This window comes from Leptosomus discolor, chromosome 5, assembly GCF_034619465.1.
Source record: "Leptosomus discolor isolate bLepDis1 chromosome 5, bLepDis1.hap2, whole genome shotgun sequence".
Taxonomy (NCBI): domain Eukaryota; kingdom Metazoa; phylum Chordata; class Aves; order Leptosomiformes; family Leptosomidae; genus Leptosomus; species Leptosomus discolor.
Genome location: NC_141395.1, coordinates 70,082,913 through 70,106,689, shown reverse-complemented (window position 1 = coordinate 70,106,689; position 23,777 = coordinate 70,082,913). Strand labels below are relative to the sequence as shown.

At 71.5% G+C, this 23,777-nt stretch overlaps 1 protein-coding gene across 1 annotated transcript; it reads right to left on the bottom strand.

Moving 5' to 3' along the window:
* Window positions 1-2: 2 nt before the first annotated feature.
* On the bottom strand, window positions 3-14,803 carry LOC147415577 (casein kinase II subunit alpha-like; the record flags this gene model as incomplete). The annotated part of the gene is made up of 10 exons (XM_086466034.1): window positions 14,790-14,803; window positions 9,359-9,471; window positions 7,672-7,783; window positions 6,979-7,080; window positions 5,012-5,062; window positions 3,517-3,576; window positions 2,547-2,635; window positions 1,308-1,419; window positions 904-1,005; window positions 3-83 (listed from the first exon to the last, which is right to left on the bottom strand). Coding segments are annotated over exons 2-10 (810 nt in total), but the record flags the coding sequence as incomplete, so codon positions are not given.
* Window positions 14,804-23,777: the final 8,974 nt, after the last annotated feature.

Genomic DNA, 23,777 nt, shown 5'->3' with positions numbered 1-23,777 from the left:
TAGCGGGGGTCCAGCTCGATGTTGTACTTGTCGATGTAGTCGTACAGGTCCTCGGTGCCCAGCACCTTGGCGATGCGCACCAGCTGGGGGGGGGGGGGTGAGGGGGGAGCCCCCCAAAGGTGAGGGGGGGGGCAGTGGGGGAGAGCATGGGGGTCCTGCCAAGCCCCAGCCCCCCCCCCCCCCCCCCCCCCCCGGTGTCCCTGCAGAGAGGGCGGCTGGGGAAGGACAGGAAGGGGAGGGGAAGGGGAGGGGAGCTGGACACCCCCCCCCCCCCCCCCAATTTCCCCTCCTCGCCCCCCGGGGTGAGGGGGGGAGGCAGGGGGGTGTCGGGCTGCAGTGGGGTGTTGGGTGGGGAGAGATGAGACCCCAGTGTGGGGAGGGGAGAGATGAGACCCCCAGTGTGGGGAGGGGGAGAGACGAGACCCCGGTGTGGGGAGGGGAGAGATGAGACCCCCCAGTGTGGGGAGGGGAGAGATAAGACCCCCCAGCGTGGGGAGGGGAAAGACAGGACCCCCCCAGCATGGGGAGGGGAGAGATGAGACCCCGGTGTGGGGAGGGGAAAGACAGGACCCCCCCAGCATGGGGAGGGGAGAGATGAGACCCCAGTGTGGGGAGGGGAGAGATGAGGACCCCCCGGTGTGGGGAGGGGAGAGACGAGACCCCCCAGCGTGGGGAGGGGAAAGACAGGACCCCCCCCAGCATGGGGAGGGGAGAGATGAGACCCCGGTGCGGGGGAAGAGACGAGACCCTGGACCCCGGCGTGGGGAAGGGAGAGACGAGACTCTGGTGCAGGGAAGGGCGGGCGAGGGCCCCCCCCGGAGGGTCTGCGGGCAGCGGGGGGGGGGGGGGGGGGGGCAGGGCAGCGGGGGCGGGGGGGGGGGGCAGGGCAGCGGGGGGGCTCACCTGGTCGTAGTTGTCGTGGCCGTGGAAGAAGGGCTCCTTGCGGAAGATCATGCTGGCCAGCATGCAGCCCAGGCTCCACATGTCCAGGCTGTAGTCGTACATCTGGGGGGGCACCGGGGGGGGGGGCCCTGACGCCCTGGGGGCCACCGGGACACGGGGGGGGGGGCAAGGGCAACCCTCCCCGGGAGGGCGGCAGAGCAGAGCCGGGCAGGGGGGGTGTGGGGTGTGTTTGGTGCTGGACGCCGCAGCGCCGCCGGGTTCGGCGCCTGGAGCCGCCACCCTCGAGGGGGCAGCCGCTCCCTTTCCAGCCCCCCTTCCCTCCCCAAATCCTTCCCCCCCCCCCCCCCCCGCCTTGGCACAGAGGGCTCTGGAGCCGCCGGCGTCGCCAGGACGCGGTGCCGTACCTGGTAATCGACCAAGAGCTCGGGCCCCTTGAAGTACCGCGAGGCCACGCGGACGTTGTACTCCTGGCCCGGGTGGTAGAACTCGGCGAGGCCCCAGTCGATCAGGGCGCAGCTGCAGGAGGAAGAGGAGGAGGAGGAGAGGTGAAGGCCGCGGGGACAGGGCCCTGCCACCCCCGCCGAGACACCCCCACCCCCCCCCAACCCCTCCACGCGCCCCTCCGGCCCACGCCAACCCCGGCGCTGGCTGGCCGGCGGCAAACCGCGGCGCATCACCGCCTGACTGGGGCTCCCCGGCAGCGCCAGGGCCTGCCCGCGGCGCCGCAACCGCCTCGCCCGGTGCCGGGAGGCTGCGAAAAGCCAGGGCGGCGCCACCGAAGAGCCTCGCCAGCGGTTCGGGGGTGGGTTTGGGGAGCGGGAAGGAGCGGCTCGGCTCAGCCGGCGGCTACAAGGGCGAGCCGCAGCGGGCGGGGGAGGTTTGGGATACCGAGGAAATAACATACCGGGGGGGAAAAAATCTCCAATTCCATTGAAAAGCCACGAAAACCGGCGGCAAACACTGGGGGAAAAAAATCTCCAATTCCATTGAAAAGCCATGAAAACCGGCGGCAAACACCGGGGGAAAAAAATCTCCAATTCCATTGAAAAGCCATGAAAAACCGGTGGCAAATACTGGGGGGGAAAAATCTCCAATTCCATTGAAAAGCCATGAAAACTGGTGGCAAACACCGGGGGGGAAAAAATCTCCAATTCCACTTAAAAGCCATGAAAACCGGCGGCAAATACCGGGGCTTTGGGGGTTTTTGGGGCACCGGCCTTCCCGCACGAGGGGCAGCAGGGTCAGACCCCCGCCCGCCCCACGCCGGGGTCGGGGGCTTCACGGCAACGCTCTCCTGCCCAAACCGGGGCCGGGGAGCGCCAGTGCCGCCAGAGACGGGCAGGACCAGGTGGTTTGGTGCCGGCAAGCCGCAGCTCAAGGCGGGGGACGCCGGTGCCGGGCCGGGTCCAAGCGAAGCGCCGGCTCCGCGGGCGGCACCGAGGCTCCTCGCCGGGAGCCGAGCGGCCTCGCCGCGGCACATGGCGGTGCCGGGGAGAGGGTTTGGCGGCGGCGGGGGCGGGTGAAAGAGCTGCCGAAGGGTCCCGGCTTGGTGACGCCCAGAGCTCACGGACCCCGCTCGGGCCGTGCCCGCCGAGGGGAGCGCAGCGCGGTGCCGGGGGTCGCCGGGGTCGCCGGGGCCTGGCCGTACCTTGCGGTGCTCGTGGTCGATCATGACGTTGTGGGGCTTGACGTCGCGGTGCATGACGCCCATGCTGTGGCAGTAGTCCAGCGCCTGCGGAGGGGACCGGCCAGGCGGCGGGGTCGGGCCCGGGGCACCGACACCCCCCCCCCCCCTCCCCGGGCGACCCCCCCCCCGAGGGCAGCTGGCGAGGGCCCGGCGGGGTTTGGGAGCCACACGGGCGCCAATTTCTACCTCCCGCTTGCCCAGGGGGAGCGGCGGGGGGGGAGGGAGGGGTTGGCAGCCCGGTGGCCATCGACGGGGGGGTTTCCCCCCCGGGAGCAAGGATTTCCCACGGGAGCAGGGATCCCCCCCCCCCACACACACCCCGGAGCAGGGATTCCCCCCCAGAGCAGGGATTCCCCCCCTCCCCCCCCCCGAGCAGGGATTCCCCCGGGGGGAAGAGATTCCACCCCGGAGCAGGGATTCCCCCCCAGAGCAGGGATCCCCCCTTAGCAGGGATTCCCCCCCATCCCCCCCCCCCCCCAGAGCAGGGATTTCCCCCCAGAGCAGAGATTCCCCCCGGGAGCAGGGATCCCCCCAGAGCCGGGACCCTCCCCCGGAGCAGGGATCCCCCCAGGAGCAGGGATCCCCCCAGGAGCAGAGCTTCCCCCTGGAGCAGGGACCCCCCCCAGAGCAGGGACCCCCCCGGGAGCAGGGACCCCCCCCTGGAGCAGGGATCCCGCCTCGGAGCAGGGATCCCCCCAGGAGCAGAGCTTCCCCCCGGAGCAGGGACCCCCCCCAGAGCAGGGATCCCCCCAGGAGCAGGGATCCCCCCAGGAGCAGAGCTTCCCCCTGGAGCAGGGACCCCCCCCCAGAGCAGGGACCCCCCCCCTGGAGCAGGGACCCCCCCCTGGAGCAGGGACCCCCCCCCGGGAGCAGGGATCCCCCCCCGGCGCAGGGATCCCCCCGGCGCAGGCCCCCCCCACGCCCACCTTCAGGATCTCGTACATGTAGAACCGAATGTCGAAGTCCGAGAGCGTCTGGTAGAGCTGCTGCGGGGGGAGGGGAGAGGCGGGGTCACCCCAACACCGGGGGGTGAAGGGTCCCGGCAGGACTGGGGGCGCAGCCGTCACCCCCCGGGCACCCCCGGGAGCAGCCGCAGGGCGAGAGGCCTCGGGGTCACCGACCCCACGGCCCGTGGTGACAGCTCTCCTCCTCCTCCTCCTCCTCCTCTCCTCCTCCTCATCTTCATCCTCCTCCTCTCCCTCCTCATCTTCATCCTCCTCCTCCTCATCTTCATCCTCCTCTTCCTCCTTCTCCTCTCCTCCTCCTCCTCCTCCTCATCATCTTCATTCTCCTCCTCCTCCTCCTCTTCCTCCTCTCCCTCCTTCTCCTCTCCTCCTCCTCCTCCTCCTCATCATCTTCATTCTCCTCCTCCTCCTCCTCCTCCTCCTCTCCCTCCTCATCTTCATCCTCCTCCTCTCCTCCTCCTCATCTTCATCCTCCTCCTCCTCATCTTCATCCTCCTCTTCCTCCTTCTCCTCTCCTCCTCATCATCCTCCTCCTCCTCATCTTCATCCTCCTCCTCCTCATCTTCATCCTCCTCTTCCTCCTTCTCCTCTCCTCCTCCTCCTCCTCCTCATCTTCATTCTCCTCCTCCTCCTCCTCTTCCTCCTCTCCCTCCTCGTCCTTGTCCTCCTCATCCTCCTCCTCATCTTCATCCTCCTCCTCCTCCTCTCCTCCTCCTCATCCTCCTCCTCATCTTCATCCTCCTCCTCCTCCTCTCCTCATCTTCATCCTCCTCCTCTCCTCCTCCTCATCCTCCTCCTCATCTTCATCCTCCTCCTCCTCATCCTCCTCCTCCTCTTCCTCCTCCTCCTCCTCCTCATCTTCATCCTCCTCCTCTCCTCCTCCTCATCCTCCTCCTCATCTTCATCCTCCTCCTCCTCATCCTCCTCCTCCTCTTCCTCCTCCTCCTCATCCTCCTCCTCCTCTCCTCCTCATCTTCATCCTCCTCCTCCTCCTCTCCTCCTCATCTTCATCCTCCTCCTCATCTTCATCCTCCTCCTCTCCTCCTCCTCATCTTCATCCTCCTCCTCCTCTCCTCCTCATCTTCATCCTCCTCCTCCTCCTCTCCTCCTCAGCCCAGGCTCCAGCACCACCACGCTCAACCCATCCAAGGTTCCAGCCGGCACACTGGCCAGCGCTGGGTGGCGAATACAAGCCCGCGGTGGCCAACCGCCGGGGCGGCGCGGCCGAGAGGAGCGACGTGGGGACAACCCCGAACGGCAGCGCCGGGACCCCGACTCTTCCCCGAGCGCTGAAACGCCAGGAAGAGCCGCCGGCCGCAGCCCCAGCCCCCCGAACCGCCCCCCATTGCCACGCCGCCGGGGGGCTCCGAGGACGGAGCCCTCCCCACCCGGACACGGGTGTCGGGAAGGGCTGTGCCAGAGCCACCGCCGCGGCATCCCGCCGGCGGCCGCTCACCTTGAAGTCTGTGTTGTTGACGTGCTCGAAGACCAGGGCGGGCGTCCGGGACTGCGGCACCGCGGCGTCGGGAGGGCAGAGAGAGGGAAGAAAAAGAGGTTCAGCCTCCAAAATAGAGGTTTAGTCTCCAAAAAAGAGGTTTAGCCTCCAAAAAAAAAGAGGTTCTCAAAAAAAAGAGGTTGAGTCTCAAAAAAAAGAGCTTTAGTCTCCAAAAAAAGAAGTTTAGTCTTCAAAATAGAGGTTTAGCCTCCAAAAAAAGAGGTTTAGCCTCAAAAAAAAAGAGGTTCTCAAAAAAAAGAGGTTGAGTCTCCAAAAAAAGAAGTTTAGTCTCCAAAATAGAGGTTTAGCCTCCAAAACCAGAGGTTTACCCTCAAAAAAAGAGAGGTTCTCAAAAAAAAGAGCTTGAGTCTCAAAAAACCCCAGGTTTAGTCTCAAAAAAAGGAGCTTGAGTCTCCAAAAAAAGAAGTTTAGTCTCCAAAAAAAGAGGTTTAGCCTCAAAAAAAAGAGGTTGAGTCTCCCCAAAGGCGCCGCCGGGGCTCCGTACGGGCTCCCCCCTGGCAAGGAGATCGGTGCAGCCACGCCAGGGTAAGGCTTTGTTTTGGTAAGGCTGGTTTAGGTAAGGCTCTGTTTTGACAAGGCTTGTTTTGGTAAGGCTCTATTTCGGCAGGGCTTTGTTTCGGTAAGGCTTGTTTTGGTAAGGCTCTGTTTTGGTAAGGCTCTGTTTTGATAAGGCTCTGTTTTGGTAAGGCTTGTTTCGGTAAGGCTCTGTTTTGGTAAGGCTCTGTTTTGGTAAGGCTTGTTTTGGCAGGGCTTTGCCTTTGCAGGGCTTTGTTTCGGCGGCGGGGCTCTCCCCACCGCTGCCCTTTTCTCTTTCATCTCCTCCTCCTCCTCCTCCTCCTCCCCCCCCGCAGGACGCCCAAGGTCTCGGCCGCAGGGCCAACCCCCCCTCTCCGTCCCCACGGTCCCGGCACGCCGCGGCGGCCCTTTCGGCCAGAGACCCCCCCCAGCTCCCCCAACCAGCCACCACCCCGCGGCGAGACCCCGCGCCCCGGCCGCTCCCCTGCCCTCCTGCCCCCCCGCCGTCCCCAGCCCCTTGTCCCCCGGGTGCCCCCCCGGCCGCCCCCCCGGCCGCCCTCGCCCCACAACCACCCGCTCCGCCGCCCGCCCGCTCGCGGATTAAATTCGGCTCAGCCGCCCCCCGCTAATTCCCCCTGAATTAACCGGCGTCGCCAAGGCCTCGGAGAAACCCGGCCGTGCCGCACCCACGCCGCGGCTTTTAGCGGCTCGGCCCGGCCGCTCACCAAAACCGCAGGTTTCCCCGAGCCCCCCCCCCCCCGGGTCCTGCCGAGCCCCCTGCCCACCTCGGACCGACCCCCGCCGGCGGCGATCCCGCCCGGAGCACAAACCGGTGCGACCCCCCTGGCTCTGTGGTCAGTCAAAGCCGCCAGAGCCGGGGATGGAAACGGCGCCTGGTTTTGGGGGGGCCTCGTCCCGTGGGGGGACTCGTCCCGTGGGAGACCCTGTCCCATCCCCTCGGGATTTTGGGGGGAGCCTCCCTCCACCCGATCCGTTCGACGGCGGCGGCGCAGCCCCAACCTCCTCCCGCTCTCCGCCGGTTCACCCACGTCCTCCTCCTCCTCCTCCTCGGCCCTCACCGAGCCAGCGAGCGCCGCCAGGCGAGGAGGCGGCAGCCCACCGCCCCCCCAGCCCCCCCGGGGGCAGACGGCACCCCTTGCTCCCGGCCGCTTTTTTGGGGGGGGGTCCGAGGGCAGACGGGGAGCGCAGCCCTCCTCCCCCCACGACCCTCCACCTCCACCCTCCCGTCTCACCGCCCCCGGCGGCGCTCGAGCCGGGGGGGGGACACGGGCGCCGAGAACCCCCCCCCCCCCCGGGGCCGGGCCGGGGGGGGCCCCGAGGGTCTCCCTCCCCCCTGGCGGGCGCCAGAGCTGCCCCTTGCCCTTCCTTACCACGGGGTCCTTCACGATGTCGAGGAGGCTGATGATGTTGGGGCCCCCCCGGAGGTTCTCCAGGATCTTGATCTCACGCTTGATCTTCTTCTTCTTCACCGGCTGGCGGGACAGAGCGCGAGGGCCGGTCACCGGCAGGACCGCAGCCCCGCGGCGCCGCGGAACGGCCAAGGAGCGGGCGGGTGCTCCGGGCCCGGTCCCCGAGGAGGGTGGCTGTTCCCTACGGGGGCGCCCAGCGCCACCCAGCCCCACGCCAGCCCGGCGGGAGGGCGATGCCAGGCCCGGATCGGCCAAACCGCCGCGGAGGACGGCGGCCTGCGAGCTCCTCCGCCCCGGCAGCTCTCCGCTTCCCGAGGAGCGGAGCTTCCCGGCTCTTCCCGGCTCCACGGCGGGGATGGGAGGAGGCGGGAGGGGAACAAACCGAGTATTTGGGCTCCCCTGGTGAGAGCCGCGACCCGAGGAAAAGCCTAAACGCACCCGCAGATCCCGGGATGCCTGGCGGGGGGGTGGGGGGGGGCACCGCCGCACCGCCCCGGCGCCGAAACTCGGGGTCGCGCGGGCGAGGGGGGAGCTTTTACCGACGGTTCCCCCGGCTCAGCCCCAAATCCCGCTTGGAAGAGGAGCGGGGGGCGGGAGGGGAAGAGGCAGGAGCCCCCCGGGCGGAGGAGCGGGGCGGCGAGCGCCGGCGCCCACCTTGAGGATCTTCACCACCACCTTCTCGTTGTTGGTGATGTTGATGGCTTCGAAGACTTCGCTGTACTTGCCGCGGCCGAGCTTCCGCACCAGCTGGTAGTCGTCCTGGTTGCTGCCGGGGGGCAGGGGGGAAGGAGAGGAACAAAGAGGTGAGGGGGGGCCCCGAAACGGCGCCGCTGGCTTCAGCCACGCCGCTTGTCCCACGGCGAGCGGGACGGGCAAGCGCACCGGGGGAGCGGGCAAACCCGCCGGCGAGCCGCCGGCTTCCACGCCGGGACGGACGCCGGGAGCTCGGCGCCGCAGCCCCGCGGGAAAACCCCGCCGGGGCGCCGAAAAGCCTCCTGCCAAACCGCCCCCCCCCCCCCCCGCCACGCCGGCGCTGCCCACCCCGCTCAACCTGAGCTCCCTTCCCGGGGATTCCAGCTCGCCGCGGCGCTGGGGCTGCCGGGACGAGCCCACCTGGGCCTCCGGAGCCCACCGGCGCTGGGGCTGCCAAAATCCCCGGCAGAAAACCAGCCCCTCCTTCGCCCCGGCGTGCCGGGGGCTCTCGCGCACCCCAGGGTTTGCGGAGATGAACGCGGCGTCGCGGCGCCGGGAAGGGAAGGCACCGGCTCTTGCCCACCGAACCTCCGCCTATTTAACCCCGCTGCGGTCTCACCAAACCGCCCGAGGGGACCGAAGCGCTGGCAGCCGTCGGTTCCGCCAAACGGCACCGGCCGTCGTGCCACGGAGGGCGGTGGATAAACCACGGCGGGGGGGAAGAACGGGCACGGCGGGGCGGGCAGCTCGGGAGGGGCCGGTGGCCAGAGGCAGCCCCGGAGGAAGGAGACGGAGAGCCCGAATGGGCACCGGAGCCACCACACCACCCGGCCGCGCCGGCACGCGCTGAGAGCGAGCGCCGGGGCTCTGAAGCAGCGGCGAGGGCGGGCGGGTGGGGAGGGTTCCCTCGGCTCCGCCAGGATTTGGAAGGGGATCAAGAGCTTTTCCTTTCTAGGTCAGCGGTACCAGCGACCGGGCTCTGGGCAGAGCACCGCGGAGGGCTCTTAATCCGGCGCCGCCGGCGCGGCCAACGCCCAGCCTCAGCCCAGAGACTCGGATTTAGCGGTTCTGCCGTCGCCACCGAACCGCGAGCGCCCGCTCAGCGCCGGGAGGACGATGCTCTCGGGCTGGGCAGCGCTCCCGGCTGCGGCGAGCCACATTGCCACCGGCGAAGCCAAAGCCCGGCTCGCCGCCGTGGAAAGCCACCAAGGGGTCGTCTCCGTGCCGAGCTCGCCGAGGCTCTGGTCCTCAGGGGAACTCCGGAGCCAAAGCAGTCGCCGAGACTCCCCCCTTCACCCTTCCAAACCCCTCCCGGCTCCAGCGCCGTCCCCCAAGCGCCGAACCATCACCCCCCGTTACTCACCCCGCCGGATTTTGCCGCGGCTGCCCTTCCCGGCTCCGGCCACCAACCCACCGACGCCGGGCCCAACGGCAACGCTTCCACGCGAGCGGCTCCCCTGGCAAAGAGGGACCCCCCGGCCGCCAGACCCCCGCTTCCCCCGGCCCGCGGGCGCCAGATGGCGACGCCGAACACCAAAAGGCCGGTTTCCCCCCGCGCCCCCGCTGGGTGGCAGCCCCCCAGCGCTCGGCCCCGCAGAGGGGAGCACGGGGTCCCCCTGCCCCCCCCCCCCCCCCCCCCAAGGCGTACCCCCATTCCACGACGTGCGACTCGTAGTCCCAGTACTCGCGGGGTCTCTGGGTGTTCACGTCGGCATAGACCCTGGCCCGGCTCGGCACCGGCCCCGACATGCTCCAAACACCCTAAAAACACAAACACACGTGAGTCGGGGGGAGACGGCGGCGCGCCGGGGAGGGGGGCGGGGGGGGGGAGGGGCTGCCCTCCTTCGCGCCCCCTCCCAGCCCCCCCAAAACCGCTCTGCCCGCCCGGGGAGGCCGCGGAAGCCTCCGGTCAGGAGGCAGCACCGGCGGCTTTGGCAAACCGGCAGCGCCGGGACGGGGCCGAGCTCCGGGGAGCCTGGGGAGGGGGGAGACGCGCGGAGAAAGTGGGTCCAACCGCGGTGGGGAAGGGAGCTCTGGCTGCCAGCGCCGGGCCAAACCCCGGCACCTCCCCAGGGACGCGGGGGACAGAGCTCTGCCGGGCCCCCCGACAGCCGGCGGGGATGCGAGCCACGCGGCGAGACCCCCACCCGCCACACCAGCAGCTCTCCCGGAGCCCACCGGCTCGGTGAGACCCCACGTGAGCCCACCGGCCCCGGCGACACCGCACGCTCTCCCCTTGCCGGAGCCCCTCTGGTACGTGCAGCGGGGCAGCTCCGGCTGCGTGCCGGCGAGCCCGATTTCGCCGCGCCAGCCGGCGGAGGAGCGGGCCCCGGGTCCTGCCGCGAGCCAGCCCAGCTCGGGGGCAGCCGGGGCAAGGGGACGTTTCGGCTGAACAGCCCCAGCCAGGGAACACGGGCGGGTGCCGAAACACCGGCTCGTCCCGGCGCTGAGCCGGCAGGCGGGTCGGTGGGCTCGGGAGAGCTGCTCCTGCCGCCGTGGCGCCGGGCACTCGCCTCACGGTGGGTCCTTTACCCAAAACAGAAAATATTCCGGCCCAGCAGGTTGGGCTCTGCTCCCGCTGCGGCAAAACCACCCGCAAGCCGTGCCACGGCACAGCCGGCGAGTCCGTAAATCAACCAGGCGGGGAGGAGCACCGAGCGCTTGGCCAGTCCTGGTGCCTTTTTGGTAGCCCACGCGAGGGCTAACAGCCCCCGGCCCCTCCGCTGCCACCGCGGCAGCCGCCCGTCGCCACCCGGCCCGAGCGGAGCCCAAAAACCCGGGGGAAAAAGGAGTTTTCCGGCAGGTTCACGGCGCGGAGCAGCGTTCGGGGAGGTGTGAAAAACACCCAAAAACGGGGAAACCCCCCCCCCCACCGCAACCATCGCACCAGGTCTGGGCGGCAACAACCCGGGGGAAGGGCGGGCGCGCCGGTGCCGGCAGCGGAGCCAGGACGTTCTGCTCAGCCCAAGAGCCAAAACCAAAGAGTTTTGGGGGCGGAAAGGCTTCCCACCGCCGGCAATCGCCCCGGGAGCGGCTCGGCCCGCGCTGCCGCCGAAGGAAGCGGCGAGAAGGAAGAGCCGAGGCTGCCGGCTCGGCAGCGTGCCGACGCGGCGCTCCCGTTCCTCCTCCCATCCCGTTCCTCCATTTCTCCCCCGTTTGTTCCCGTTTCTCCCCATTCCTCCTCCCCAAAGGCCGGGGCGAGGGGCCGCGGCACCCCCAAGGCCGGCTGCGGGCAGCCCCAGGCAAGGCCGGCTCTGGCAGCAACGGGACGGTGACGTCTGCGCCGCGGCAGCGCCGGCCTTGGGGACAGCGGCGGGACAAGCGCTGCCGGGGAGAAGGGGACGACGGCAGAGACACCGGGGAGGGGGGCAAAACCAGCCAGAACCGTCCTCGGGGCGCGAGGCGGCGGCCGAGGACACGGTGACTCCCGCGGCACGTGCTCCGGCCGGCGCGGCGGGGCCAGAATCCCGCCCCCCCCCGTCCCACTTCTCCCGTGGTTTCCACCCAAAAAGCTCAGGGACAAAAAAGCCGCCGTCGCCGGCCCGGCCTCAGTGCAGGGCTTTTCCCCCCAAAGCTTCCCCGGCCGCGGTGCGCTCCCCGGGGCTGCCACCCGCCGTCGGGGGCTTCTTCCCAGCGGGGACTCGCCGAGCGCCGCCGGCACCGCGCTGGCTCCCGGCGCTTCCCCGCCCCGGCTCCCCTCCGCGATCGCTGGGGGATTGTCCGGCACCAGGAACAACCGTACGCGGCCGAAGCGTGGCAGGGGGGTCCCCGGAGAGGGAGCAGACCCGGGGGGACGAAACCCTGCGCCACCCGTGCTCCCACGGGCCACCGGCACCCCACCGGCACCCCACCGGCACCTCACCGGCATCCCACCGACATCCCACCAGCACCCCATCGGCATCCCACCGGCACCCCACCGACATCCCACCAACATCCCACCGACATCCCACCAACATTCCACCGGCATCCCACCGGCACTCCACCAACATCCTACCGACATCCCACTGGCACCCCACCGACATCCTACCGACATCCCACCACCATCCCGCCGACATCCCACCGGCACCCCACCGGCACCCCACCAGCACCCCACCCCCAGCACTCGCTCCCAAAAGGCACCCCGGCTCCCCAGCCCCCGGTGAGAGGCCGGTGCCCCCCGGCGAGGCCACGGCCACCCTCCTCCTCCGCAGGAAGCCAGAAGCAGCCCCTGGCGCCCCTGGTCCCCCCCTCCGCCAGCTCCGGGCACCCCCGGCGCCACAGCGGTTCACCCCGGCCTTCCCCGGCACGGGGCCGGGAGCAGCCGGGCGAGGCTTCGGGAAGACGCTCCGGCCTCGTCTCCCGGTTGGCAAACGCCACCCACCCCGTCCCACGGCACGGCACGGCACGGCACCACCGCGGCCAACCGGCGGCGGGGCTTGGGGGGAACCGGCACGGCCCTCGCCGGGAGCGCGGCCCCGAAATCCAGCCAGGCGGCGTCTCGCCCGGCCCCGGTTCCGGGGCTTTACCGCGCCGAGAGCCGGAGCTGCCCCCCACGCCGCCAGCCCCGCACCAAAGCGGCGCGGCTCGGGGGGGCTCCGGGGAAGCGGCCGCCGTCGGCACCGAGAGGGCGGAAGGAGCCGGGAAGGGGCGGCCGGGCTGGCGGCAGCGCCGCGGCCGACCTCCAAGCCAAAGGCCGCGGCCAGGCGAGTGCCACAGGCACCGGGGACCCTCCCCAAACCGGCGAGGGGAGCCGGGGGGGGAGGAGACTGATGGAGACGCTGCCAACGAGGGCGGCGGCCGGAGCACGTGCCACCGCCGGGACGGCCGCGGCGAGGGACTCTCCGCGGCCAAATGGAAGCCAACGCAGCCGGAGCTTCACCGGCACAGCCGGAGGGCGAACGGCGGAACCACGAGAGGGTGCCGAGAGGGCCGCAGCCGGAGGAAGGGTCTGCACGGGGGGATTCACCCCCGCGAGGCGGCATGGGGGGAGCCCGGCGAGCGTCAACGGCCAAAATTCCCGGCCGGGACCTCTCCACGTCCTCCCTCGAACCCCTCGGCTACCGGGAATGAGGCCTCTCCTCGCGCCTCCGACCGGGAACAAGGCCTCTCTTCCCGCCTCCTACCGGGAACGTGGCATCTCCTGGCACATCCTACCAGGAACGAGGGATCTCCTCGCGCCTCCTACCGGCAATGAGGCCTCTCCTGGCGCCTCCGACCGGGAACGAGGCCTCTCCTCCCGCATCCTATCGGGAACAAGGCCTCTCTTCCCGCCTCCTACCGGGAACGAGGCCTCTCCTGGCGCCTCCTATCGGGAACGAGGCCTCTCCTCGCGCCTCCGACCGGGAACGAGGCCTCTCCTCCCGCCTCATACTGGGAACAAGGCCTCTCCTCGTGCTGGATACTGGGAACAAGGCCTCTCCTCGCGCCTCCTACCGGGAACGAGGCCTCTCCTCGTGCCAGCTACCGGCTTGGCAAGGGCCGGGTACCGAGGTGGGCCAGTGCCGCGGCAACCACCACCTCCTGGCACTCACGGCCAACCGGAGCCCACCGGCACCACCACGGGCTCACCCCCACTCCCCGCGTTTGCCGCCTCGGCCCTCGCTCTCCTTCTGTCGCGGTGAGGGCAGCCTCTATGGTGGGTGCCAGTGCCGGTTTCCCGCCCGCCGGCGGCGGCCCGAAGGCTCTGCTCTTCTTCCTCGGGGCTCGACGGCAGCTTCGGCGCGCGGTTACCACAGGGCGACGCTCGGTAAGGCCCGGCCCGCGCTTTCCACCCCCCGTCACCGGCGGCACAACCGCGGCTCCCCGCGCCGGCGGTGCCAGGCCGCGCTCCCCGGTGGGGCGGTCACGGTCACGGTCAGGGTCACGGGCCGGAGGCCGAAGGCGCGGTGCCCAAGGGGGGTGGGCACCTGCCGTCCCGGCGCCGCGGGGCCGGCGGGAGGGTTTGGGGAAGGGGCGGCGCCGCGGCGAGGGTGGGAGCCGGCAGGGCCCGTGGATGGGTGTGCCCTCACGCCCCCCCTCAGGGCCCCCCCCCGCCCCAGCTCACACTCACACTCACTCACACCCCCCCGTGCTCACACTCACACCCCCCCGTGCTCACACTCACACCCCCATGCTCAGACCCACACCCACACAGCGCCCGTGCTCACACTCACCCCTGTGCTCACACTCACCCCTGTGCTCACACTCACATTCGCACCCCCACACTCACACTCCATACTCACACTCACACTCACACCTCTGTGCTCACACGCACTCACGCACTCCCCCACCCTGTTACTCACACTCACTCACTCACACCCATGCTCACTCCCCATGCTCACACTCACACACTCACTCCCACTCCCCCCCGTGCTCACACTCACTCCCACTCCCACACTCCCACCCCCCCCGCTCACACTCACCCACACTCACTCACACTCACTCCCCCCCGCTCACACTCCCACACACACTCACACTCCCCCCCCGTGCTCACCCTCACTCACACTCACTCACTCACACTCACTCCCCCTCCCCGCTCACACTCACTCACATTCCCACACACACTCACACTCCCCCTCCGTGCTCACACTCACTCACACTCACCCACACACACTCACACTCACTCCCCCCCCGCTCACACTCGCTCACACTCCCACTCCCACTCACTCCCCCCCGCTCACACTCCCACACACACTCACACTCACTGACATTCACACTCACTCTCACACTCACTCCCACACGCACTCACTCACACTCACACACACTCACACTCACTCCCCCCCCGCTCACACTCACACTCACTCCCCCCCCGCTCACACTCACACTCACACTCACACTCACTCACCCCCCCGCTCACACTCACACTCACACTCACTCCCCCCCCGCTCACACTCACACTCACACTCACTCCCCCCCCGCTCACACTCACTCTCCCTTTCCCTCTCCCTCTCCCCCTCCCCCCGCCCCCCCATGCCCCTCCCCCCCTAACCTCCTCCCCCCCCCCCGCACTCCTCCCCCCCCTCCCCCCCCCCCGCCGCGCTGTCCCCTCACCGGTGGGGCCGGGCCGGGGCCGGGGCCGGGGCCGGGGCCGGGGCCGGGGGGGGGCCGGGGCCGGGGCCTACCTGCCGAGCGCGGCGGCCCGGCGCTGGGGGAGGGCGGGAGGGCGGGAGGGGCGCGGCCTCCCCTCCGCTGGGGGTGACAAGATGGCGGCGGGGCCTGGCGGCGGCGCCGGCGGACGGGAGGGGCCGCCGGGCCGAGCGGGGGCGCCACCGCCACCGACCGACCGCCCCGCCGGCGCGCCGGGCGGGGGGGGGCGCGGCCAGAGCGCCGCCGCCGGGCCGGCACTGCGCCTGCGCGGGGCGAGGGGGGCGGGGCGGCCGCGGGGGGGCGGGGCCTGGGCGGCCGGGGCGGCCGCGGCGACCAGCGCGACCAGTGCGACCAGTGCGACCAGTGCGACCAGGGCTCAGGGGCTGGGACCAGTGCGACCAGTGCGACCAGGGCTGGGACCAGTGCGACCAGTGCGCCCAGTGCTCCCAGGGCTCGGAGCAGTGCTGGGGCCGGTGCATCCAGGGCTGGGGCCACTGCGACCAGTGCTCCCACTGCCCTCAGGTCTGCGACCAGTGCGACCAGTGCGACCAGGGCTCAGGGGCTGCGACCAGTGCGACCAGTGCTCCCACTGCCCTCAGGTCTGCGACCAGTGCGACCAGTGCGACCAGGGCTCAGGAACTGGGACCAGTGCAACCAGTGCTCCCAGGGCTGGGACCAGTGCGCCCAGTGCTCCCAGGGCTCGGAGCAGTGCTGGGGCCGGTGCATCCAGGGCTGGGACCAGTGCGACCAGTGCTCCCACTGCCCTCAGGTCTGCGACCAGTGCGACCAGGGCTCAGGGGCTGGGACCAGTGCGACCAGTGCTCCCACTGCCCTCAGGTCTGCGACCAGCGCGACCAGTGCGACCAGGGCTCAGGGGCTGGGACCAGTGCGCCCAGTGCTCCCAGGGCTCGGAGCAGTGCTGGGGCCGGTGCATCCAGGGCTGGGACCAGTGCAACCAGTGCTCCCACTGCCCTCAGGTCTGCGACCAGTGCGACCAGTGCGACCAGGGCTCAGGGGCTGGGACCAGTGCGACCAGTGCTCCCACTGCCCTCAGGTCTGCGACCAGTGCGACCAGTGCGACCAGGGCTCAGGGGCTGGGACCAGTGCGACCAGTGCTCCCACTGCCCTCAGGTCTGCGACCAGTGCGACCAGTGCTCCCAGGGCTCGGAGCAGTGCTGGGGCCGGTGCATCCAGGGCTGGGACCAGTGCGACCAGTGCTCCCACTGCCCTCAGGTCTGCGACCAGTGCGACCAGGGCTCAGGGGCTGGGACCAGTGCGACCAGTGCTCCCACTGCCCTCAGGTCTGCGACCAGTGCGACCAGTGCGACCAGGGCTCAGGGACTGGGACCAGTGCGCCCAGTGCTCCCAGGGCTCGGAGCAGTGCTGGGGCCGGTGCATCCAGGGCTGGGACCAGTGCAACCAGTGCTCCCACTGCCCTCAGGTCTGCGACCAGTGCGACCAGTGCGACCAGGGCTCAGGGGCTGGGACCAGTGCGACCAGTGCTCCCACTGCCCTCAGGTCTGCGACCAGTGCGACCAGTGCGACCAGGGCTCAGGGGCTGGGACCAGGGCGCCCAGTGCTCCCACTGCCCTCAGGTCTGCGACCAGTGCTCCCAGTGCTCCAGGACTGGGAAAAGTGCTCCCAGCGCTCCCCATCCCCACCCCCTCCTCCCCTTCCCCATCCCCTTCCCCCGCCTCTGTGTCTCTGCACCCCTGTCCCCACCCCTGTCCCCATGTCCCCACCCCTGTCCCCATATCCACACCCCATTCCCCATGTCCCATCTCCATCCCTGTCCCCATGTCCCCATCCCTGTCCCCAAACCTGTCCCCATGTCCCCATCCCCACCCCATGTCCCCATCCCTGGCCCCATGTCTCCATCCTTATCCCTGGCCCCATGTCCCCACCCTGTGTTCCCATCCCCACACTGTGTCCCCGTTCCTGTCCCCATGACCCCACCCATGTCCCTATCCCTGTCCCCATGTCCCCATCCCTGTCCCCATGTCCCCATCCCTGTCCCCATTCCTGTCCCCATCCCCGTCCCTGTCCCCACCCCCAGCACGGTGTCCCCACACTGGGAGGGGGCCGGGGGCACCCTGAGACCCTCTCGGGCGCCAGCCCAGGAGACGGGGACACGGGAGTGGGGGGGGGGAGGGCGTGAGGGTGTCCCCAGCGTGGGGACACAGTGATGCCTGTGGGGACACAGAGCAGCACCGGGGTGGGGGCACCCCCGATCTGGCATTCCCCCCCCCCCCCCCCGGCCCCCAAAGAGGGAACACAGCCAGGGGGACGGGGGTGTCACCGGGGGGCTGGGGCCGTGGCGTGTCCCCCCCGGCGGCACCGGGGACCCGCTCTGCCGGGGAGGTGCCACCAGAGCCCACCGCCCGCGGGGGACTGGGGGGACTGGGCCTGGGCGTTCGGGCGGGTGGGCTCCGCTGGCTCACCGGGACCGTGCCGGCTCACTGGGTTTAGTGGCTCACTGTGGTCATACTGGTTTACTGGGACAGTCCCAGCTCACCGGGATTGTGCCGGCTCACCGGGGCTGTGCTGACCCACTGGGTTTAATGGCTCACTGTGGTCATACTGGTTTACTGGGACAGTCCCAGCTCACCGGGGCTGTGTTGACCCACTGGGTTTAATGGCTCACCGTGGTCATACTGGTTTACTGGGACAGCACCGGCTCACCGGGGCCGTTTTGGCTCGCGGGGGTTTTACCGGCTCACGGGAACTGCACCGGCTTGCCGGGACCGTACCAGCTCCCCGGGTCCATAGTGGCTTCACCGGGGCCGTACCAGCTCACCGTCACCGTACCGGCTCACAGGGGCCCGGGTCGAGGGGGCTGACGCCAGGTTTGGGGGTGCAGGAGATTGACACACCCCCCCCCCCCCCCCGTGCGGGGGCAGCTCATCCCGTGGGGACGCGGCGCCGGTGCCAGGGCCGGGCAGGCCGTGGCCACGCGGCCGGATTGTTCCGGCGCTCGGCGGCGGCACCACGAAGCCGGGATAAAGGCGCATTGTGCCGGCGGCAGCCGGGGCTCTGCCGTACCAGGGGGGGCCCCGGAAAGGCGCCAGGGCCCGGGTGGCCCCGCGGCTGGCAGCCCCCCAACTCCCGCGGCCACCCCGGCGCTGCCAACCGGCACCCCGGGGGGGGGGGGGGGGGGGGTGGGCAAAGGAGCGCACACACCCCACCCCACCCCCACCCCGGTGGGGCCGCCGTCGCCCTCCCCGGTGCCCCCCGCGCTGGCAACCGGAGCCGGGTGCTCGCCCCCGTCCCGGCGCCCCCCGAGCCGGGGAACAAAGGGGCCTTGAGCCGCCGCGGCCATAAAGGGCCCCTTGTTGGGGCTGCCGGGGGGCGCGGGGCAGCGGGGGGGGCCCCTCCTGGCTCCCTCCCGGCCCCACCAGCCCCCCCTCCCGCCTCGTGGCACTGGGAAGGGGGGTCCCAGCTGGGGATCCGGGTGCGGGGGTCCCCAGAGCTGGGCTGGGGGGGACCCAGCCGTGGGGCTGGGAAGGGGGGTCTCCAAAATGGTGTTGGGGATCCTGGCTGGGTCTCTGGGGTCCCCAAAATGATGCCAAGGGTCCCGGCTGGGGCTCTGGGGTCCCCAGAATGGGGAGGGGGGGGGCTGAGTGAAGCTCTGGGGTCCCCAAAGCGGTGCTGGGGGTCCCAGCTGATGCTCTGGGGTCCCCAAAATAATGCCAAGGGTCCCGGTTGGGGCTCTGGGGTCCCCAGAATGGGGGGGGGGGGGCTGAGTGAAGCTCTGGGGTCCCCAAAGCAGTGCTGGGGGTCCCAGCTGATGCTCTGGGGCCCCCAAAAGGATGCCAAAGGGCCTGGGTGAGGCTCTGGGGTCCCCAAGGTGGTGCTGGGGGGTCCCGGCTGAGGCTGTGGGGTCCCCAAAGCGGTGCCAGGGGTTCGTGCCGAGGCTCCGGGTCAGGGGGTCCCCCGAGCTGTGCCCGGGCACCCAGGAGTGGCACCGGCTCTGGGGGTCCCCAAAGTGGTGCCGGGGGTCCCGGCCGTGGGTCTGGGCCTGGGGGTCCCCACTATGATGGGGGAGGGGGGCCAGGCTTTGGGGGGTGCTGGTGCGGTGCCGGTGCCGGTGCGGAGCCGCAGTGCCAGAGCCCGGTACCCGGTGCCGGTGCTGCTGCGGAGCCGCAGTGCCGGTGCCCGGTAACCGGTGCCGGTGCGGAGCCGCAGTGCCGGTGCCCGGTGCTGGTGCCGGTGCGGGGCCGCGGGGCCGGTACACAATGCCTGTTTCCCGTTACCGGTACCCGGTACCCGGTGCCAGTGCGGAGCTGCAGTGCTGGTGCCCGTTACCGGTGCCAGTGCCTGTACCCCGTACCCGGTGCAGAGCCGCAGTGCTGGTGCCGGTGCGGAGCCACAGCGCCGGTACCCTGTACCCGGTACCCGGTGCCGGTGCGGAGCTGCATTGCCGGTACCCGGTGCCCGTTTCCCGTTACCGGTACCCGGTGCGGAGCCACATTGCCGGTACCCGGTGCCCGGTGCCCGTTTCCCGTGCCCGGTGCCGGTACTCGGTGCCGGTGCGGAGCCGCAGTGCCGGTACCCGGTGCCGGTGCCCGGTACCCGGTGCGGAGCCGCGGTGCCGGTATCCGTTACCAGTTACCGGTACCGGTACCCGGTGCGGAGCTGCAGTGCCGGTACCCGGTGCCCGGTGCCCAGTGCCGGTGCGGAGCCGCAGTGCCGGTATCCGTTACCAGTTACCGGTACCGGTACCCGGTGCGGAGCCGCAGTGCCGGTGCCCGGTGCCCGTTCCCTGTGCCCGGTGCCGGTACCCGGTGCCCGGTGCCGGTGCGGAGCCGCAGTGCCGGTACCCGTTACCAGTTACCGGTATCGGTACCCGGTGCGGAGCCGCAGTGCCGGTACCCGGTGCCCGTTCCCCGTGCCCGGTACCCGGTGCCGGTACCCGGTGCCGGTGCGGAGCCGCAGTGCCGGTACCCGTTACCAGTTACCGGTACCGGTACCCGGTGCGGCGCCGCAGTGCCGGTGCCCGGTGCCCGTTCCCCGTGCCCGGTACCCGGTGCCCGGTGCCGGTGCGGAGCCGCAGTGCCGGTGCCCGGTGCCGGTGCCGGATTGGCTGGCCCGGGGCCACCTGGCTCCTCCCCAGCCCCCTGCGGCTTTTAACGGCCCCGGGCGGCGCCGGACCCGCTCCCGCAGCGCCGCCGCCCCCGGAGCCGCAGCCATGGCCGTGCCCCGCAGGTGAGACCCCCCGGGGGCGGCGGCGGGACCCCCGGATCCCCGGGCCCCAGCCCCGAGCCCCGGCACCGGCGGGGAGGGGGGGGGGGGAGGGAATGGGGGCCACCGGGACCTCAGCGCTGCCCGCTGCGGGGACCGGGGGCTTCTCCCGGTGGGACCGGAGGATCCCGGGGGCGTCTGCCACCGGCACTGGGTGACACCTCCCGGTAGTACTGGGGGGTACTGGGGGGCTTCTGCCGCCGGCACTGGGTGACATTGGTACTGGGGGATCCCGGGGGCGTCTGCCGCCGGCACTGGGTGACACCTCCCAGTGGTACTGGGGGGTCCTGGGGGGCTTCTGCCGCCGGCACTGGGTGACACCTCCCAGTGGTACTGGGGGGTCCTGGGTGGGCATCTCCCAGCAGCACTGGGGGGTCTGGGGGCGCCTCTGGGATGCCCCTGACCGGCTGGCATGGGGCGGTGCCCCCCCCCTCTCCCAGTGCCACCCCGACCCCCGGTGCCACCTCGTCCCCCCGCGCTGGTTTCGGGGTCCTCTGGCCCCCACCGTGCCACCGTGGGGCTCCCGGCCCCCCCAGCTCGGCCGCAGGCAGGGGCGAGGCCAGGACACGGGGGGGCCGCCGAGGCCGGTGTGCTGCAGCACGGGGGGGCTCCATCGAGGGGTCACCTCGCCCGGGGTCCCCCCCCAGCCGCCTGCACCCCCTGCCCTGCCAGGAGCTGGGGTGACAGGGACCAAGGGGGCCGCAGGGCCCTGGAGGAGCCGGGGAGGGGTCCCCAGGAAGGGGCTGGTGCGGGTGCTGGGGGGTCGGGGGGGGGGGTGGAACTGGGAGCAGCGAGGGGTGCTACCGGGGTTCAGGGGTCCCCAAACATGGCGTGTCCTCCGCAGGGCCCTGGCGTTGGCCACCGTCGTCCTCCTGGTCCTGGCCACTGCGATGGCCGATGGTAAGGGGGGGCTGTGGGGGTTGGGAGGAGAGGGCTGTGGGGCTGTGGGGAGAGGGCTGGGGGCGGCCTGGGTGCCCCCGGCCACCCCAGCAGCACGGCGGGGGGGATCCCTGTCTGGCTGGAGGGAGGGGGTTTGGGCTGCGGTCACCCTGGGGTCTCCTGGAGACCCCCCCCACACCCTGTGTCCCATCCCCCGGGGCGGTGGTGTCGGGGACGTGCCCCTCCCCGGGCCCGTTCCTGCCCCCCGTGTCCCCACAGAGCCCGCGAGCACCCTGGACGTGGCCCTTTCTGCAGAGGGACAGACGCCAGGTAGGGGGGCTGGGACCCTGCCCCAATACACACACCCCCCCCCCCCCCCCCCCCCCCCAGCATCGCCCAGCTGGGAGCTGGGACCTCCGTGCCTCAGTTTCCCCCCCAACCGAAGCCTGAGGGGGAGCTGGGAGCTCCGTGCCTCAGTTTCCCTCCCGGCCGAGGCCTGGAGGGGGGCGGGGGGCGGGGGTCCCGGGGGGCTGATGTCCCCCTGCCCGTCTCTTGCAGAGCCCGTCAGCCCCGCCAAGCTGGAGGCCTCCGGAGAGAGTGAGCACCGGCGCGGGGGCAAGGGGTGGCCAGACCCCCAGCTGGGGCATGGCTGGGGGGGGTTGGGACCCCGGGGGTCTCTGCCCCCCCCGGCTGCTCCTGACGCCCCTCTCCCCCCCCCCCCCCCCCCCCAGGTGACCTCACCACCTCGGCGCAGCGCCTGGGCAAAGGTAGGGCCTGGGGGGGGGGGGGCGAGATGGCGCGGGTGGGCACCGGCGGGGGGCTGTGCCAGGTGGGCACCGACCCCCGCCCTGGGCACAGGGACCCTCCAAGGTGGGCACAGCCCCCTGCCCTGCATTGCCAGACCCCCGCCCTGGGCACAGGGACCCTCCACCACGGGCACAGCCCCCTGCCCTGCATTGCCAGACCCCCGCCCTGGGCACAGGGACCCTCCAAGGCGGGCACCGACCCCCGCCCTGGGCACAGGGACCCTCCAACGTGGGCGCAGCCCCCTGCCCTGCATTGCCAGACCCCTGCCCTGTGCAGAGGCACCGCGCGATGCCCGCGCAGCCCCGGTGCCCACGACCCCCCGTGCCCCCCCTCTCTCCGCCAGGTCTCACCTCCGTCAGCTTCGGGGGCGCCGAGCGGCCGCCGGCGGACGAGGACGGGACGCGGGGGTCCCCGGGCAGCGACTCCTCCAGCCTCGACGCCCTCAACAGCGGCTCCTTCGGCGCCGACGCCCTCGCCGGGGAGCCCCGGGGCGGTGGGTGCCGCCGCTCTGCCCGGTCCCGGCCCCGGGGGTCCCGGTGGGGCGCTGACCCCCCGCCCTCTGCCCTCCCGCAGGTCCCGTCCTGGACGTCCCAGCCCAGTCCCACGAGTCGGAGGAAGGTGAGGCGACCCCCACCCCCCCTCCCCGTGCTGCCCCTCCCCCCCCCCCCCAGGGGGTCCCCAGCACCCACCGGGGGGGCACCGAGCCGGGAGGGGGGGGTGCGGGGTCACCCCGAGCCTCCTGGGACGGGGGGAGCTGGTTGTCCCGGTGCCGTCCCGGGGGGCGCCCCATCGGTTGGGGGTGCGGCACCCCCGTTAGCGGGGGCTGCCCCGTTCCCCGGGGGGCTGCATCACGGGGGTGGGGGGGTGCCGTGCCGGTGCGGGCCCCCAGCCCCGCTCGCCCCGCTCGCCCGCAGGATCGGACCGCGACGTGGACTCGGAGGAGGCTCTGGCGTCCCGAGGTGATGGTGGGGCTGGGGGGGCGGGGGGGGCGCGGGGGGGGGGCGCGGCCGGGGCCGGCTGCGGGGCCGGGGGGCACGGGGTGAGTGTCGGGGTGCGCCGGGGCTGACGGAGCCTGTGTGTGTCCCCCCCCCCCCCAGGGATCTGAGGTGGCCGAGCCCCGACGGAGACCCCTCCCGAGCTTCCCCGCTGCCTCCCCACCTCCTCGCTGCCTCGGAGCCCTACGTGTCCCCCCGCTCCTCGCCGCCGCCCCCCAGCCCTCGCCCCGGCCTCACGGCTCGCCCGACGCCCCGCATTGGGGTGACCCCCCCCACCCTCCCTGGCACGGGGCACGGCTCCCCTCGGCCTCCCCCCGTGCTGCCGGGGGGGCCGGGGGCTGCCCCGGGGAGCGGGGCCCGCTGTGGGGCAGGGGTGCTGGGGGTGGCCGGACCCCTCCATGCACCCCTGGGGCTGGGGGCTGCGAGCATGGCAGCCCCCCCCCGTCCCCCCCCCGTCCCCCCCCCCCGCGCCCCTCCGTCCTCCCCCAATAAAGGTCCCTGCAGCAGCCGTGTGGTGTGGTGGAGGGGGGTGCAGACCCCCGGCGAGGCCGCGATGCCCCCGGCCCATCCCCAACTCCCCAGCCCTGCCCTGCGCCCACCGCTCCGGACGCCAAAAATTAACACGGGTTCAAAAACCCCGATTAGGAGGAAATTTGGGGTTGGGAGGGGGGCAAAACCTCTCCCGAGGGCTGTTCAACCCCAGATCGCAGGGAGGTGATGAAGGGCACCGGGGAACCTCGCCCTCGGTGGCGACCGGCACGGCCGCGGTTGGGGCTGCCCCACGGCCCTTCGCCCTTCGCCCCACGCCAGGGACCCCCCGGTTATTTACGGGCCCCCGGGGAGCGGGTGCTGTTGGGCGGCTCTGGGTCGGGGCCTCCCTGGTGTCGTGTCCCCGCTGCTCCGGCCCCTTCTTCCCTGGAAGGGTCGTGTCTCCATTCCCTGCGACGCCAGGGCCAAAACAAAAAAGGTTTTTTCACGATTTTAATGGCGCCACCTTGGTCCTCACCCCGGCACCCCCCCTGCCCCCCCTCAACTCCATCCGCTGGGATCTTCTACAACCATTCTTCTGGCATTCATGGGGACATGGGCAGGGGGACGTGA